General features: G+C 43.9%; 1 protein-coding gene across 1 annotated transcript in view; it reads left to right on the forward strand.

The window, feature by feature from the left end:
• LOC311232491 (A-type potassium channel modulatory protein KCNIP2-like) overlaps positions 1 to 16,968 on the forward strand; it is a gene marked incomplete at both ends in the record, with an annotated part of 84,076 nt that overhangs the window by 66,118 nt on the left and 990 nt on the right. Inside the window, 3 exons of the mRNA XM_084319301.1 lie at positions 1,544 to 1,614; positions 15,716 to 15,823; positions 16,285 to 16,389. Of these exons, the coding sequence (XP_084175427.1) occupies positions 1,544 to 1,614; positions 15,716 to 15,823; positions 16,285 to 16,389 (284 nt within the window). The remainder of the gene's footprint in view (positions 1 to 1,543; positions 1,615 to 15,715; positions 15,824 to 16,284; positions 16,390 to 16,968) is intronic.

Consider the following 16,968-nt stretch of genomic DNA (forward strand, 5'->3'; position numbering starts at 1 on the left):
CGATTAATAAATAGGCCGAAAAATTACAATGTGTTTTGTGTATTCCAGAATATTCCAGTAAAGGGCGATTATCACAGAATCTTTATATTTTCCTGAAACTTAAAAAAAACTAGCGTTTTTCAAAATGGTATAAAACGGAAATGTACAGATTAAAAAACAATCCGTTTCGACAATGTTGACTGCAAATAAGTCATTGATAAGCGACGGCCAGATTAGACACATAGCCATAATTTAAGACATAGTTTATGCGTTTGCAAATATGAGAGCTCTATCATTGAAGTGGACGCTGGCATATGGAGGCTTTTAACGCTCCGCATGGCTGGCAATCAATGTGTTAAGGATGTTACTAGAAGCATAGTGCACACATACATTAAGGATGTTACTAGAAGCATAGTGCACACTAGGGGTGGACGGTATAAACGGTATACGGTATAAACGGTATGAATTTGCTCTACGGTATGGATTTTGACTATACCGTATAACCGGTAGTGCAGCTCTAAAATAGCAATGACGTCATGTAACCACAGCGCGACTATTTCACTCGCATTTGCCCCTAAAAATAGATAGAATTAGTCATAGATAATAGATATGTGCGAACTAGAAAAAGTTATTTAGGAGGCTTCGCGCAGTGGGCGTGCCAGCCCCTCCCGCACGCATGTAAACACGGGTCTACTAGTAGTCTAGTGGGACGGGACGTCTCCCTGAGCTAACGTTAGCTTAGCTACCGTTACAAAATGACCCAGTCAACTATTCACTTTTAGTTTAATACATGATGAGGCATTGTCTAACCGAACGGTATCTAGTCGGCCAGCTACCGATAGCTCCTGACATCAACAAACGCTCCATCAAGTCTAGTAGAGTAGACGTGTATGATAGCTCCGTTAGCCGTTAGCTCACGTTAACGCAAATTAGTTCACCGTTCAAAACGAAATGTCCCATTGAACTAAATAATTCACTGAGGCGTTGTATTAACGTTATATATCCGGCTAGCAGTAGCTACAGATAGCTCCTGATATCAATGTCTTATAACACTGATTCGATGCGTATTCGAGCTGAGGGCTTGCTAACGTTATAGTACCAATACAATAGGGTCCAGGTGCAGCGCCGGAGAATCCTGGCCGTAGCTCTGCTCGAGGCTACTAGAGTATAGGTCCAGGTGCAGCTCTGGAGAATCCTGGCCGTAGCTGGAGGCTACTAGAGTACACACAGACAGTGGAGCTTGTTGCGTGGTGGCGATGTCTCGCAGATAATACAAGTACAAGTCTAATTATATAATATATATATTTTATAAAAAAAAAATATATATATATATAAAATAAAATTTTTTTTTTATCAAAAACGATGATACCGTGATATATACCGTTACCGTCTATGCTTCAAATTATACCGTGATATAAATTTTAGACCATACCGTCCACCCCTAGTGCACACATACATTAAGGATGTTACTAGAAGCATAGTGCACACATACATTAAGGATGTTACTAGAAGCATGGCTGTAGATTCACATTGAGTTGTTGACTGCATGGTCTCTTCCTATCAGATTCCAGTATGTATGCACACTTCCTCTTTGACGGATTCGATACCCACAACAACGGAATGGTTAGCTTTGAGGTAAGGTCTGCCTGCCTGCCTGCCTGCCTCTCTCTCTCTCTCTCTCTCTCTCTCTCTCTCTCTCTCTCTCTCTCTCTCTCTCTCTCTCTCTCTCTCTCTCTGCGCATGCGTGTGTGTATGGTGGAGCGTGTTTGAGCGGCGTGAGTTTTTAAACGTAGTCTGTGTGCGAAGACACTCTCTGATTGGCTAGCCGCGTACAGCGAAGACCCTCTCTGATTGGTTTAGCGCCAAATGGTCTCTTCCACCTAACCCTAACCCTAACCCTAACCTTAACCCTAACCAGGGGCGGAGCTTCCTACAGGCGATATAGGCGGTTGCCTAGGGCGCCACCCAGAGGGGGGCGCCAAAATAAAGAAAAAATAAAATAAAGAAAATTTAAATTAAAAAAATAAAAATTTTATAAAAATGTTTGTTTTACTTGCCACAGTTTTGGCGCGCCGATCTATATCTGCAACCATTATTTTTACATAAAAAAAAATTCTAACATAAGGGGAAATGAGCCAAAAATCTAAAACGGTCTGTCGGTCTGAGCCTCAGCTTTAGGTGTTCACAGTCAGAACATGCTAGGCTAGAGTGCTGTGCATTGATGGGTATCGGTCAAGTTGTTTATAGAATTGAGCGTCGAGGAAAGAAAGACTAATGTTAGAGAACTATGAAGAGACAAAAGCCATCCGGGTCGCAGTATAAAAAGAGAAGAAAAGAAGAAGAGAAACATGCCAAGGTGAAAGGTATGCAATTTTGTACAACTTCCAAGACCTGCCACACCAAGAGCTGATGAAGCAAGCAGAGGCATGTGTACACACCTTAAACCATGGAGGGCAATCTGATTTGGATGGGAAGGAGCTGGCTCAGGAGTTGGAAAATGTACCCGACTTGCCATCAAAGAGCATGACAACTCTTGAGTTGTTGAAATTCATACACACAAAGCAGCTCACAGAAATATATCCCAACTTGTGTATTGCTCTGCGGATCAGTGCAACGCTACCAGTAACAGTAGTTTCAGCCGAGAGTTTTTCCAAATTAAAACTATTTTATTTTATCCACTTTTTCTCCTCTTATTTTTCTTGTATTTTCCTCCCATCCCAATTTAGTCGTTATGCCAATTCCCCCCTCCCCTTCCTGGTCGTTGCACGCATTTGCCCCCTACTTGCCGGTCTAGGGAGCCCTGAAGTCTATCACATGCTTCCTCCGATACATAGGAGACAGCCAGCAGCCTCTTTTCACCTGGCAGCGAGGACTCTCATTGGGTGATTGTAACGCGTGGGAGGGCACACTACCTCACCCAGATCCCTTCCTCGCTGTGCAGGCGCCCTGACCGACCGGTAGGAGTCGCTGTTTACAACGACCAGATTACCACCCACCGGCTTCCCTCCCACTGACACTGCCAATAGACCTATCTCAAACCCTGCCCCTTTTCTTGATCCTCCAATCACAGCTGTCGCTTACCGAGGAAGTCTGAGGTAAGCGACAGCTGTGATTGGAGGATCAAGAAAAGAGGGCAGGGTTTGAGATAGGTCCATTGTGTCAGTATGACGACCGGCCAAGCCGGAGGCACCGCTGACAGCTGGATTCGATATCAGTGTCTCTGCGGTGGTAGACAGACGCTTAGTCCGCTGCGCTACCCGGCCGCAAATTAAAACTCTTGCAAACATACCTGAGGTCAACCATCGCTCAAGAACGCCTCAGTAAGTAAGTAAGTAACGTTTATTTATATAGCACTTTTCACAGAGACAACTCACAAAGTGCTTTACATACAGCAGAAATAAAATAAAATAAAAATAAAAAGCAAGAACCATTCAAGAGATAAGAGACAGAACAAAACACAATGCATCACAGAGAAACAAAACAAAACAAAAGACATATTTTATACCTGGAGGAGAAGCTCAAACATTACCCAAAGGCCTGTTTAAACAGTAATGTTTTTAGCTGATTTAAAAAAAATTCAACAGACGCTACAGCTCTTAGGCCACGAGGAAGGGCATTCCAGAGTCTAGGCGCTACAGATTGAAAGGCTCTGTCACCTTTGGTGATCAACCTGGTGCGCGGAATGACCAACAGATCCTGGTCAGCTGTCCTCAGGGTCCTGCTGGGCACATAATGGTTCCAGCAGGTCGGTTAAATATTCTGGTGACTGGCCATGCAAAGCTCTAAAAGTGAGCACCAGGACCTTGACATTTATTCTGAGATGTATAGGAAGCCAGTGCAAGGAGGCTAGGATTGGAGTGATGTGACACCTTCTGCTTGATCTGGTTAGCAGTCTTGCAGCAGTATTTTGGATGAACTGGAGGCGGTCTATGGATGATTTATTGAGGCAGGTGAGAACCGAATTGCAGTAGTCTAGACGAGAAGAAACGAAGGCATGGATGATCAACTCTAGGTCAGAATGGGAAACAATCGACCTGAGCTTAGTAATATTCCTGAGATGGAAAAAACAGGTGCGGGTCACCGACTTGATGAGTGTCGAGGTGCATGGCCTGATCAAAGTTTACCCCAAGGTTCCTGAGGTTGGGGCTCACATTAGTTTCTAGGGGCCCAAGGCAACCAGCCACCCTAGATGCAACACCATCAGAGGCCACGATGAGCACCTCGGTTTTGGCCTCATTTAGCTGGAGGAAGTTGTTAGCTAACCAGGCCTTAATGCCTGACAGACACTCATTTAAAACAATAAAATTTGAATTAAAATCATCAGGGCAATCAGGGTTAAAAGAGCAATACATCTGGATATCATCCGCATAAAGGTGGTAGAAGATGCCTTTAAAAGCGTTAATAATGTGTCCTAATGGGAGCAAATATAGTGAAAATAAAATCGGACCAAGTACCGAGCCCTGGGGGCCCCCACAGGAAAGGGTAACAGACTCAGACACATGGGGGCCTACTCTGACTGAGAAACATCTACCAAGTTCAAGTTTCAAGTTTCTTTAATAGTTGTCATACAGAAGTACAGAATACTTTTATACAAAATGCTTCTTACTGTTACGCTCCAGAGACTGTGCTAGACAAGATAAGTATCAAATAACATAGTATAGCATGTAAATTAGAAGTAGAAAATGAGGTCACAGTGTTCAGTATAGACATATGTACAATGTTCGATGCAGAATAGACGTAACTGAGTTACCATATAATATACAATACTATACAGTGTACCAATATACAATACTATATAGTGCAAAGCAGAAATGGGATGAGGTACAATTTAGGTACAATTTACAGTAACGTAAGGTGTACGAGTTGTAGTGCAATCCTTTATCAATAAATATAAAGTGTGGGGAGTGGGTGCTACAGTGTGTTTGTTTAAAGTGAGTGTGTGCTATAAGTGTGGGGAGTGGGTGCTACAGTGTGTTTGTTTAAAGTGAGTGTGTGCGTGTGGATGTGTGTGCTATGTGCGTTTGATGGTTGTTGTGTAGTGTTCATTGTTCGTTGAGCAGCCTGATGGCCTGGGGATAGAAGCTTCTTCTGAGTCTTTCTGTGCTCGCCTTGAGACTCCGGTATCGCTTGCCTGACCGCAGCAGTTCAAAGAGGCAGTTGTTCGGGTGACTGGAGTCCTTAATGATTCTCTTAGCCTTGCCCCTGCACCGCTTGTTGTAAATGTTCTGGAGGGTGGGGAGCCCCCCTCCAATTGTGCGTTCGGCTGAACGTGTCACTCTTTGTAGTCTGCTTCGGTCTTGTGCAGTGCTATTCCCAAACCAGGAGGTGATGTTGCCAGTCAGGATGCTCTCTATTGTACATGAGTAGAAGTTCTTAAGGATCTTCTGACTGACTTGGAACTTCCTTAGGCGCCTGAGGAAGTAGAGGCGTTGTCGTGCCTTCTTCACAACACTGTCAATGTGTGTGGTCCATGTCAAGTCCTCGGATATGTAGGCTCCGAGGTACTTAAAGCTGTTCACTCTCTCAACCGGTGCCCCGTCGATGCTGAGGGGGCTGTAGTCCTTGACCCCCGACCTCCTGAAGTCCACAATCAACTCCTTTGTTTTGCTGACGTTCAGGGAGAGGCTGTTTTCCTGGCACCATCCCGCCAGGACCTTGACCTCTTCCAGGTAGGCCCTCTCGTCGTTTGCAGAGATCAGGCCCACCACCACTGTGTCGTCAGCAAATTTGATGATTGTGTTGCTACTCCGCAGAGCCACACAGTCGTGTGTGTACAGGGAGTAGAGGAGGGGACTCAGAACACAGCCCTGGGGGGCCCCTATGTTGAGGGTGATGGATGAGGAGGTGCAGTTGCCTGCTCTCACCACCTGGGGTCTGCCCGTCAGGAAGTCCAAGACCCACTGGCAGAGGTCATAGTTCAAGCCCAGGTCCCTGAGCTTGGCTATGAGTTTGGAGGGGACTATGGTATTGAATGCCGAGCTGTAGTCGATGAATAGCATTCTCACATAGTTCCCCTTCCTCCTGTCCAGGTGTGATGCTGCTGTGTACAGCACATGGGCTATGGCGTCCTCCGTGGACCTGTTGGGGCGGTATGCAAATTGCAGGGGGTCCATGTTGATGGGGAGGGAGGAGCAGATGTAGCCCTTTACTAGCTTCTCAAAGCACTTCATGGCTATGGAGGTGAGAGCTACAGGGCGGTAGTCGTTGAGGCAAGCAGGCTTGGATTTTTTGGGTACAGGGATAATAGTGGACTTCTTCAGGCAGGTGGGGATGACAGCCTGTTCTAAGGACAGGTTAAATATGTCAGTGAATACCAGGGCCAGTTGGTCGGCACAGACTTTTAGGACGCGGCCGGGGATGCCGTCCGGTCCTGCTGCCTTCCTGATATTCACTTTTTTACAGGTCCGCCTCACCTCATGCTCTGTTACCCTGAACACTGAGTCTCCATCAGCAGCAGACCCCCCCCCCCCCCCCCCCCCCCCCCCATTGCCGTGGCTTGTGGGCTGGTGTTGTTATTACCAGCATCAAACCTCGCATAGAAGGTATTGAGGTCATTTGCTAAGGAGATGTCACTGTTCAGTTTGAGGGAGGTGCCTTTGTAGTCTGTCATCGTTTTGAGCCTGAGAGATAGGACTTAAACCACTCATGTGCACTCCCTGTGACACCCACCCAATCTCTGAGCCTATTTAGCAGAATGTTGTGATCCACAGTGTCAAATGCAACACTAAGATCCAGTAGCACTAAAATGGAGCATCTACCAGAGTCGGCGGACATCATTAGATCATTGGATACTTTTAAAAGTGCAGTCTCCGTGGAGTGTTGCTTACGAAAACCCGACTAGAATTTGTCAAGAATGTGGTGTTCATTTAAAATGGATATAGTGGTCTGGCTGTAATCAGTATTAACCATGAGGTTGGTGGTCAGAGTTCATATGATGATGTGATTGATGACTTTGCAGCGAGGAAGGCCAGAAGGATTGCACTGTAAATGGAAACCAGTAGGAGCTACAGGCTAACCTTGAAGTGTGATGATAGGGAGTGGAATGTAAATAGTTCTTTAGACAAAGTGAATTTGTAATTTTTATTTATTTGTTTGTTTATTTAGCATATTATATTTTGATTATATGTGTAACATATTTTACAATACATAATTTTCTTTTAAAGCAAATTTGCATGTTATTTTATTGTTTGTTATTGTTATAATTATTATTGATTGTTAGCTAAGTTGTTTGTTTTAATTCTTTAGTGTGCACTTTACATTTCTTCTTAATTTTCTTTGAAAGCAAATTTGCACATTCTTTTATTGTTTGTTATTGTTATTATTATTATTGATTGTTAGCTAAGTTGTTTGTTTTAATTCTTTAGTGTGCACTTTACATTTCTTCTTAATTTTCTTTGAAAGCAAATTTGCACATTATTTTATTGTTTGTTATTGTTATTATTGTGTGTTAGCTAAGTTGTTTATTTGTTTTAATTCTTTAGTATTCACTTTAAAAAAAATGATTTATTTTTTAAACTCAATTTTTATTTACATAGAATCACAAACATACAAACAACATCATCCTTGAATTATAATCTCACATCTGTTGGTCTTCCAGGTACATAATAACATAATACAAAGACGGAAAGACAGAAACAACACTGTTAAACCGACACAAATAATAAAGAAAAAAAATTATAATACCCAAAAAAAGAAAGGTGCAGTACTTTACTGTATAACTCTTAACCCTTTCACTGCCACACCACAGAGGGTTAACCCTTTACTATCACACAACCGACGGTCGTGAAAGGGTTAACCTTTTGTGTATTGTCGCAGTGAAAAGGGTTAACCGTTTGGTAGCGCGGCAGTGAAAGGGTTAAGATGTTTTGATTTTTTTGGGGGGGGGGGGGGGGCGCAGTGGTGAAACTCGCCTAGGGCGCCAAATGTGCTAGGTCCGCCCCTGACCCTAACCTTACCCTTAACCCTAACCCTAACCCTAACCCTAACTCTAAGCATAACCCACTTCGAAAGAGGGCCAAAGCATAACCACTTTGAAGCAGAGAATATATATGTACAAGGCGGAAGAGACCCTTCGGCGCTAAACCAATCAGAGAGGGTCTTCGCTGTACACGGCTAGCCAATCAGAGAGCGTCTTCGCACACATAGGCTACGTAAAAGAAATCACGCGTTTGAGCGAGGTGCGGAGAGTCTGCGGTGTGAGTGAAACTAACTTTTTTTCTAACTTGTTGTGTTTAATGTTATGAATTAGACTGTTGCCTATTTATTGTGTGCTTTTACGAGAGTGTTGGCTTTAGTTGTTTTTGTTGAGTTCAGCCGTAGTATAGACTTACAATTGTTTGGTGTGTGCTGCGTCGTGCCTTTACACAGGCATGACAGAGCACGGAGGAGTACCCTCCGGTTTGGAGAAACTTACACGCAAACACGGTTTTGCGACTCTCTCCAGACCACGGTGTGTCAGTGGAAGAATGTTGTTTAGCTGTGGGCGCTGTCGTGGGATATGCAAGTGTTAAGTCAGCTTCTAGAATTAATGAATAAAGCAGTTGTCATTTTCCTTGATTCTACCGTTAAAGTAAATCAGATGGTAGAAACCACACCTCATCCAGCCTTTATACAGAGCATAATGCCCAGTGGAGAGAGCGGGGGAAATGTTGTGCAGGCTGAGAGCGTCAGCACTATTCAGGGGAATCTGCTAATTGATTTGAACGATAGGTTATGTATATAACCTAGTTATATGAGTACTGGCTGAGCGTCTCGCTCTTCGCCATATTGAGATATACCTCATCTCTAGTACCTACTGTACTTCATTAATGAAACAAATGCACCCATGCACCTGACCAGGCCCCGCCCTAGTGTCCTCCTATAAGACACCAGGCATGGTCACACTCGCCCTTCCTCGGGAAAAAGTTTTCCATCAAGAAAAACCCCACCAAGGGACCTCAGGGCGCGCTAAGAGCGAGACGCTCAGCCAGTACTCATATAACTAGGTTATATACATAACCTATCGTTATATACTCGTACTGGCAATCGCGTCTCGCTCTTCGCCATATTGAGATATGGGGCAGAGCAGACGCGTGGCCCGACAAATGTACCCCCTGAGGACCCACAAGCCCTACCACCAGGGGGGAGGGGAGTCCCGTCACCCCCCCTTCCTAGTGAAGAGGGGGCGGCAGTCAACTCCACCCAAGTGCGAAAAAGAGGGAACTAGAGACCCCTAAAAACACACAGCACAGGCGGGACCACATGTGACACATCACCTCGTGGCACACACCCACACATCCCTGCTAACCCACCGAAGGGCGGGACGCAGGGGAGGTCCCAGACCTCAGAACCGCCTGGGAAACAGAACCCCCAGTCATGTCCATGAGGTAAAACCTAACGAAGGGACCCGGGGAGGACCAGGATGCCGCAGCACAGATGTCCTCCACCGAGGCCCCCCCTAACAAGGCGGCAGAGGCCGCCACCCCATGAGTGGGGGGGGCCAGCCCAGCCAACGTGTAGCAAAGGGCAATGCTGCATGAGACAGTGTGCGGTTGGTTTTTACAAAGAGCTCTATAGAACTGAGTACCAAGAAGAGCCGGAGGTGGCACGGTCCTTCTTTGAGGGCCTCCCTAGAGTCTTAGCTGAGGACGGCGCAGAGCTGGAAGCACAGCTGTCAGGCCAAGAGCTGCTAGAGGCTTTGCAGAGCATGCAGAGTGGGAAGGCACCTGGGATAGACGGTCTCCCGGTTGATTTTTACAAGTCTCTCTGGTCTGCGATTGGTGAGGATCTTTTGAGTGTCTTTGGCGATAGTCTAAGAAAGGGGAGGCTGCCTCTGAGCTGCAGGAGAGCGGTCATCACTCTCCTGCCCAAGAAGGGAGACTTACAGAACATCAGGAACTGGCGTCCAGTGTCTTTACTCTGCTCAAAGTATAAAAAATAAAGTGCTCTCAAAGGTACTGGCAATGAGACTGAGGAAGGTGATGGAGCAGGTAATCCATGTGGACCAAACGTACTGTGTGCCCAGCAGGTTGATATCTGACAACATTACGTTGATTCAAGACATTTTGGACCTCTCTGGTGTTTTGGGTTGTGAACTTGGTCTGATTTCTCTAGATCAAAAAAAGGCTTTTGACCGAGTTGAACATCAGTACCTGTGGAAAGCAATGCAGGCGTTTGGTTTCAGCTCTGGGCTTATAGCTATGATCCAGGTATTGTACAGAGACATTGAAAGTGTATTTAAGATTAACAGTGGTTTAAGTGCGCCTTTTGAGGTTCAGAGGGGAGTCCGACAGGGCTGTTCTTTATCAGGGATGTTGTACTGTCTGGCCATAGAGCCGCTGTTACACAGATTAAGGACTCATTTGTCGGGTTTTTCTTTTCCGGGTTGTGACTATAACTGGGATGAGGTGTATGTTGACGATCCAAATCAGGCATATGATACATTTTTGTTGACGTTCACAGAGCTATACAACAAACACAGTCCTATTAGAAAGAGCTGGGTGAAGGATAAATATAAAGGAAAGCCATGGATGACTAAAGCTATGCAAAGGGTGTGCAAAAAGAAAAACTTACTTTACAAGAAATATTTACAACTGAGAACCAGTAAAAGCGAAGAAAAATATAAGCTGTATAAGAATAAACTGACTTCCATTATGAGAGTACAGAAGAAGGAATACTACAATCAAATATTAGAGGACAGTGCAAATAATATACAAAGGACCTGGAAAATAATCAATCATATTATTTGGAATAGAGGTTATAAATCTGAATTTCCAAGTTATTTTCTAAATAGCTCTGATGCTAAAGTGGACAATGTAAAAAGCATCGTTGAAGATTTCAATGACTACTTTGTGGGTGTTGGAGCTACTTTGGCCAGCAAAATTGTTGTGCCTGAGGATAAAAAATATATGTTTAATAATCTTATAAATGGAAATATCAGTTCTATGTTCCTTTGTGGGGTAAATTAAATTGATATAATTGAAATAGTAAGTAAATTAAAAAACAAAACATCAACTGATATAAACTCCATTGACATGGTAATTATTAAAAAGAAGTAATTGAGTCTATTGTAAAACCTTTGACCTATATAATATGCAATCTGTCTTTTCAAAGAGGTGTTTTTCCTAATAATATGAAATCAGCAAAGGTAATACCAATATTAAAAAATTTAGATAAACATCAAATGGACAATTATAGACCAGTGTCTCTACTTCCTCAATTTTCAAAAATATTAGAGAAATTATTTGTGAAACAACTGGATCTTTTCATTGGCAAATACAAAATACTGAGTGAACACCAGTATGGGTTTAGGGAAAATAGAACTACTACATATGCAGTGATGGAGATGGTAGAAGAAATAACTAAAGCAGTTGACAATGATGAGTGTTCTATTGGTATTTATATTGATCTACAGAAGGCTTTTGATACAATAGATCATATTAGTGAGAAAACTGGAGAAGTATGGGATACGAGGTATAGCTAACTCTTGGCTGAAGAGCTACTTGGAAAACAGACGGCAGTGTGTGCAAATTAATGACACTGTCAGGATTTAGGAAGGTCACCTGTGGAGTACCCCAGGGATCTGTGATAGGTCCAAAACGTTTTATACTTTATATTAATGATATGTGCAATGTTGCTGAGCTGTTAAAGTTATTTTTTTTTATCCACTTTTTCTTCTTATTTTCTATTTTTCTCCCATCCCAATTTCGAGTTTCCAATTCTCCCCTCCCCTGTCTTGAACGTTGCTCGACTATGTCCCCCACTGGTCGGTTGTAGGGAGGATAGAAGCCTTGCATCACGTGTCCCCTCCGGTACACGAGGAGGCAGCCTGTCACATCTTTTCACCTGCCAGCGCGGACTCTCATTGGCGAGGTGTAACGCATGGGAGGCTCACACTACCCCCGCTACTTCCTGTCTCTGCTGTGCAGGCGTCCCCCAACCGACCTGTAGGAGTCGCTGTCCAAAACGTCCAAATCCCCACCGATCGACTTCCACCCTCTAACTCTGCCAATTGAGTTAGTATGATGGCTGGCCCAAGCCGGAGGCAATGCTGACACCCGGATTAGAGACCGGAGTCTCTTGCATTGGTGACGAGTGCAATCTCCGCTGCGGCACCCAGCCGCTCTGAGCTGTTAAAGTTTGTTATTTTTGCAGATGATACACATTTATATTGCTCAGGAAGTAATTTAAAGGAACTTTTGTTTGATATTGAAAGAGAGCTTGAAATTCTCAAAACTTGGTTTGATGTTAATAAATTGTCTCTCAATATTAAGAAAACTAAATTCATGGTTGTTGGTAATCGAAAAGAAATAGAGGGGGATATCGAGTTAAAAATATGTGATGTAAAAATAGAAAGAGTTTCTGAGATAAAATGTCTAGGGGTAGTTATTGACCAGAAATTAACATGGAAACAACATGTTAACTATATTCAAGCGAAAATATCTAAGTCAGTAGCAATATTGTATAAATGTAAGGATATATTAAACTACAAAGCCTTGCACATCATTTACTGCTCACTTATACTTCCTTACATATCTTACTGTGTGGAAGTATGGGGGTCGACATTTAAAAAGACAGTAAATCCAATAGTCTTACTGCAAAAGCGGGCCATTCGGAACCTTTTCAAGGCTGGTTACTATGAACACACAAATCCATTGTTTATAAAGTCTCATATTATGAAATCTAATGATTTGGTTTATTATAAAACTATGCAATAATGTACAGAGCTAAAGCAAAGTTACTCCCAGACGGGGTGCAAAGGTTTTTTTCAATACATGAAAGAAAATATGATTTGAGATTTGTAAATTTACTGTTCAAAAAGCTAAGAAAGGGATTAAAAGGAGGTGTATTTCTATTATTGGGGTTAACTTGTGGAACAATGCTGATATACAGTTAAGAATGAGTAATTCGCTTTTGGTTTTTAAGAAAATGGTTTGTAAAGCTATTTTTGAAAACTACAAAACTGTTAAGAATATAGGACAGGCATATATAAGCATTATGCTTCAGTCTGTACCTTTTCAGTCACTGTAAAATCAAATATTGTTAAATGATGGTGTATATTGTATTGTGTGAGAAGATGACTGAATAAACTACTACTACTACTACTACTACTACTACTACTACTACTACTACTACTACTACTACTACTACTACTACTACTACTACTACTACAATACTACTACTACTACTACTACTACTACTACTACTACTACTACTACTACTACTACTACTACTACTACTACTACTACTACTACTACTACTACTACTACATAAAATTCAAACTGTCTGCATATGCTGATGATGTCATGATTATGGTAAAATCCTAGCACGACATTAACATTGTACAATCAACTGTGATGGCTTTTAGTACTCTCTCCTCTGCTGGCAGAAGAGTGAGGCCTTAGCAGTGGGTAAAGGGCTAATTGATGGACTTGTGCTACCTGGAGGCCTGACATGGAAGAGGGGAAGCCTAAAGTACTTGGGGATTTATCTTGGGGATGAGGTATTTTCTTCCAAGAATTGGGACGGTGTGGTAGAGCAAGTGGAGGGCCGGCTGAAGCGATGGAAATGGATTCTTCCGAAACTGTCGCTGAAAGGTTGGATCCTTATTATCAACAATCTTGTGTCCTCCATGCTGTGGCATCGGCTAGCGTGTACGGACCCGCCGCTGAACCTGCTGTCTAAGGTGCAGGGGTTGATGGTGGACTTCTTCTGGGACCGGTTGCACTGGGTCCCACAGAGTGTCCTTTTCCTGACCAAGGAGGAAGGGGGACAGGGGCTTATCAACTTGGCAAGTAGGGGAGCTGTTTTCAGGCTCCTTTTCATTCAGAGACTCCTGACAGGACCGGCTGATCTGGTCTGGAGACCTGTGGCCCGAGCCATACTGGAGCGGTGTGGTGGACTAGGTCTGGCTGAGCCACTGTTCCTCATGGATTTAAAGGGATGTACAATGAAAAACCTGCCCCGTTTCTACAAGGGACTGTTAACAGTGTGGGGCTTGTTTACGAAAGAGAGACTGAAGAACGGTGACTCTTTGTACTGGCTTCTGAGGGAGCCGGTGGTTCATGGGACTCGTTTTCAGGGTGGGGCCGAGCCAGCAATGAAGCAAAGGCTGTTTGAGGCAAAAATCTTCACGTTGGGCAATGTGCTGGAGGTGTGCGGCCCCCTTTTTGATAATGCTGCAGGTCTGGCCTCACAGCTGGGCACAAGGTCTGTCAGGGTGATGGGCCGCCTACTGGGAGGCTGGAAACAGCAGCTGACTAATGATGAACTGGAAATGTGTGTTGATTATTGTAATGGTCAGTTATTGCCTGTTGAAAATTATTCTTTTCCTGAGGTGAAACTTAGTCCTGTTTTTAAATGTGATGGTTGTCTGTTAGAGGTGAGCAGTGCTGCTGATTGTAGGCTGAGCACCATGGTGGGCAAAGTTATGTATTACCTGTGTGTCAAAGTGTTGAATCAAAACAGGCTGAAGGATAGGGTTGACACTCCATGGAGAGCTCATCTGGGCCTGCAGGAGGCTCAGGGGCCTGAGTGGAGAGCACTGTACAAACCACTGTTAACTAAAAGAGTTGGGGATTTACAGTGGAGAACCTTACATGGTGCAGTTGCTGTGAACGCTTTTGTCTCTGTGATTAATTCTGATGTTGAAGACACCTGTCCTTTCTGCACAGAGAGGGAAACAGTTTTTCACTGTTTTTTAAAGTGTGACAGGCTGGCGGCTGAGTGGCGCAGTGGGCAAGGCGCTCGCCACTAACGCAGGAGATGCTGGTATCGAGCCCAGCTCTCTGCGTTGCTACCGGCTTGGCCAGTCGTCATACTAACACAAATTGGCAGTGTTAGAGGGTGGGAAAGCCGGTGGGTGGGGATTGGACGTTGTGGACAGCGACTCCTACAGGTCGGTTGGTGCGCCTGTACAGCAGAATCAGGAAGTATCGGGGGCAGCGTGAGCCTACAACGTGTTACTCCTCGCCACTGAGAGATCGCGCTGTTCAGGTGAAAAGATGCGACAGCTGCCTCCTCGTGTACCGGAGGGGACACGTGATGCAAGGCTTGGTCCTCACTGCAGCCGACCAGTGGGAGTAATAGTCTAGCAACGTTCAAGACAGGGGAGGGGAGAATTGAAGGGAGAATTGGCGAGGCGAAATTGGGATGGGAGAAAAATAGAAAAATAAGGAGAAAAAGTGGATAAAAAAAAATTTACAGGGTCTTGGTCAGTTCCTGACCCGCATGTTTGTGATGTTTGATGAACATCTTACTCCAGAGATGTTTATTTTGGGGTACAGGTACAGCAGGAAGAGGAGGTTAAAGTGTCAGCTCTTCAACTTCCTGCTGGGTCAGGCAAAAATGGCCATTTATCTAAGCAGGAGGAAAAAGATTGAGGATTCGGTGCTGGTAGATACCACTATCTTGTTTAGATGTATGGTACAGGCAAGGTTGCGAACAGATTTAAATTTTTACCAGTTGACCAGCAATGTAGCAGAGTTTGAGATGATGTGGTGTTACAAGTGTGTGTTGTGTACTGTGGAGGGGTTGGAGTTGGTTTTTGGCTCTGTTCTGATGTGAAGTTTGTCTTTTATTTTTCTTGATTTGATTTGCTGTTCTGTCTTTTGCGTTATACATTCTGATGTATTGTTGATTGCTGAGTGAGAAAATAAAGTTGTGTTTAAAAATAAAAATAAATCTCTCTCTCTCTCTGTAACCGTCTCCCCCCTCCTCTCTGCCATCCCTCTCTTCATCCCACACCTTCCTGTTGTAGGATTTTGTGATGGGCCTGTCCATCATCCTGAGAGGCTCCATCATAGACAAACTCAACTGGGCCTTCAACCTTTATGATCTGAACAAAGATGGCTGCATCACCAAAGAGGTACCCTGTGTGTGTGTGTGTGTGTGTGTGTGTGTGTGTGTGTGTGTGTGTGTGTGTGTGTGTGTGTGTGTGGACACACACAATATTTAGTGTGAACCTTGTGTCCTGTAGGAAGAGAGACAGAGACATCTTTAGTGTGGACCTTGTGTCCTGTAGGAAGAGAGACAGTGAGACATCTTTAGTGTGAACCTTGTGTCCTGTAGGAAGAGAGACAGAGAGACATCTTTAGTGTGAACCTTGTGTCCTGTAGGAAGAGAGACAGAGAGACATCTTTAGTGTGAACCTTGTGTCCTGTAGGAAGAGAGACAGAGAGACATCTTTAGTGTGAACCTTGTGTCCTGTAGGAAGAGAGACAGAGAGACATCTTTAGTGTGGACCTTGTGTCCTGTAGGAAGGACCTCAGGGGGATGGCAAGTGTTGACAACACGTTTCTTTCTTCTCTGCTGTCTCTCTCTGTCCAGGAGATGACAGACATCATGCACTCTATCTATGACATGATGGGGACGTGCACCTATCCCTGCATGAGAGATAGTGCTGCCATGGAGCAAGTCGAACACTTCTTCCAGGTAAACACACATAAAAATAAACACAGTAAATAAAACAAATAAATGTTTTCCGGCACTATGCTGAAAACAATACCCTCAACCCTCATCTGTACTCAATAAAGCATTTCAGTCATAAGCACTTGCGTCATAGAAATTAAATAATTTCTTGCAGCAAATTATATACAGTTATGGTTGGTGGCAAAGGCTCTGCTCCCAGCTCAAAATACCGTACCTTCAACCATCGTACAGATTGGACGGTGAGCTTAAATAATAAACCAGCCAATGGGTGAATACTGAACAGAGCCTAAGAGACAGACATCCTACTGTCCATATTACAAGACATCCTATGTTGACATACATGTTGATACTATGACATTATACAGAGTGTATCAACATTTTGGAATGGATTAATAATACAGATGGAGGCTGGGATGGTGGAGGGAGTTTTAGAGCAGCAGAACAGCAGCGGTAGCAAACAGCAGCTACAGTAAAAAAGCAGGGAGAAGCAAAGGGATAAAACACGGGGATAGGTTAGTGGCAGAACAGCTTAAATGGACCACCCTATTGTTGCCCTGGGAGTTTGGTAATGTTTTTTATACA

This window comes from Notolepis coatsorum (assembly GCF_963971535.1).
Source record: "Notolepis coatsorum genome assembly, chromosome: 7".
Classification (NCBI taxonomy): Eukaryota; Metazoa; Chordata; class Actinopteri; order Aulopiformes; family Paralepididae; genus Notolepis; species Notolepis coatsorum.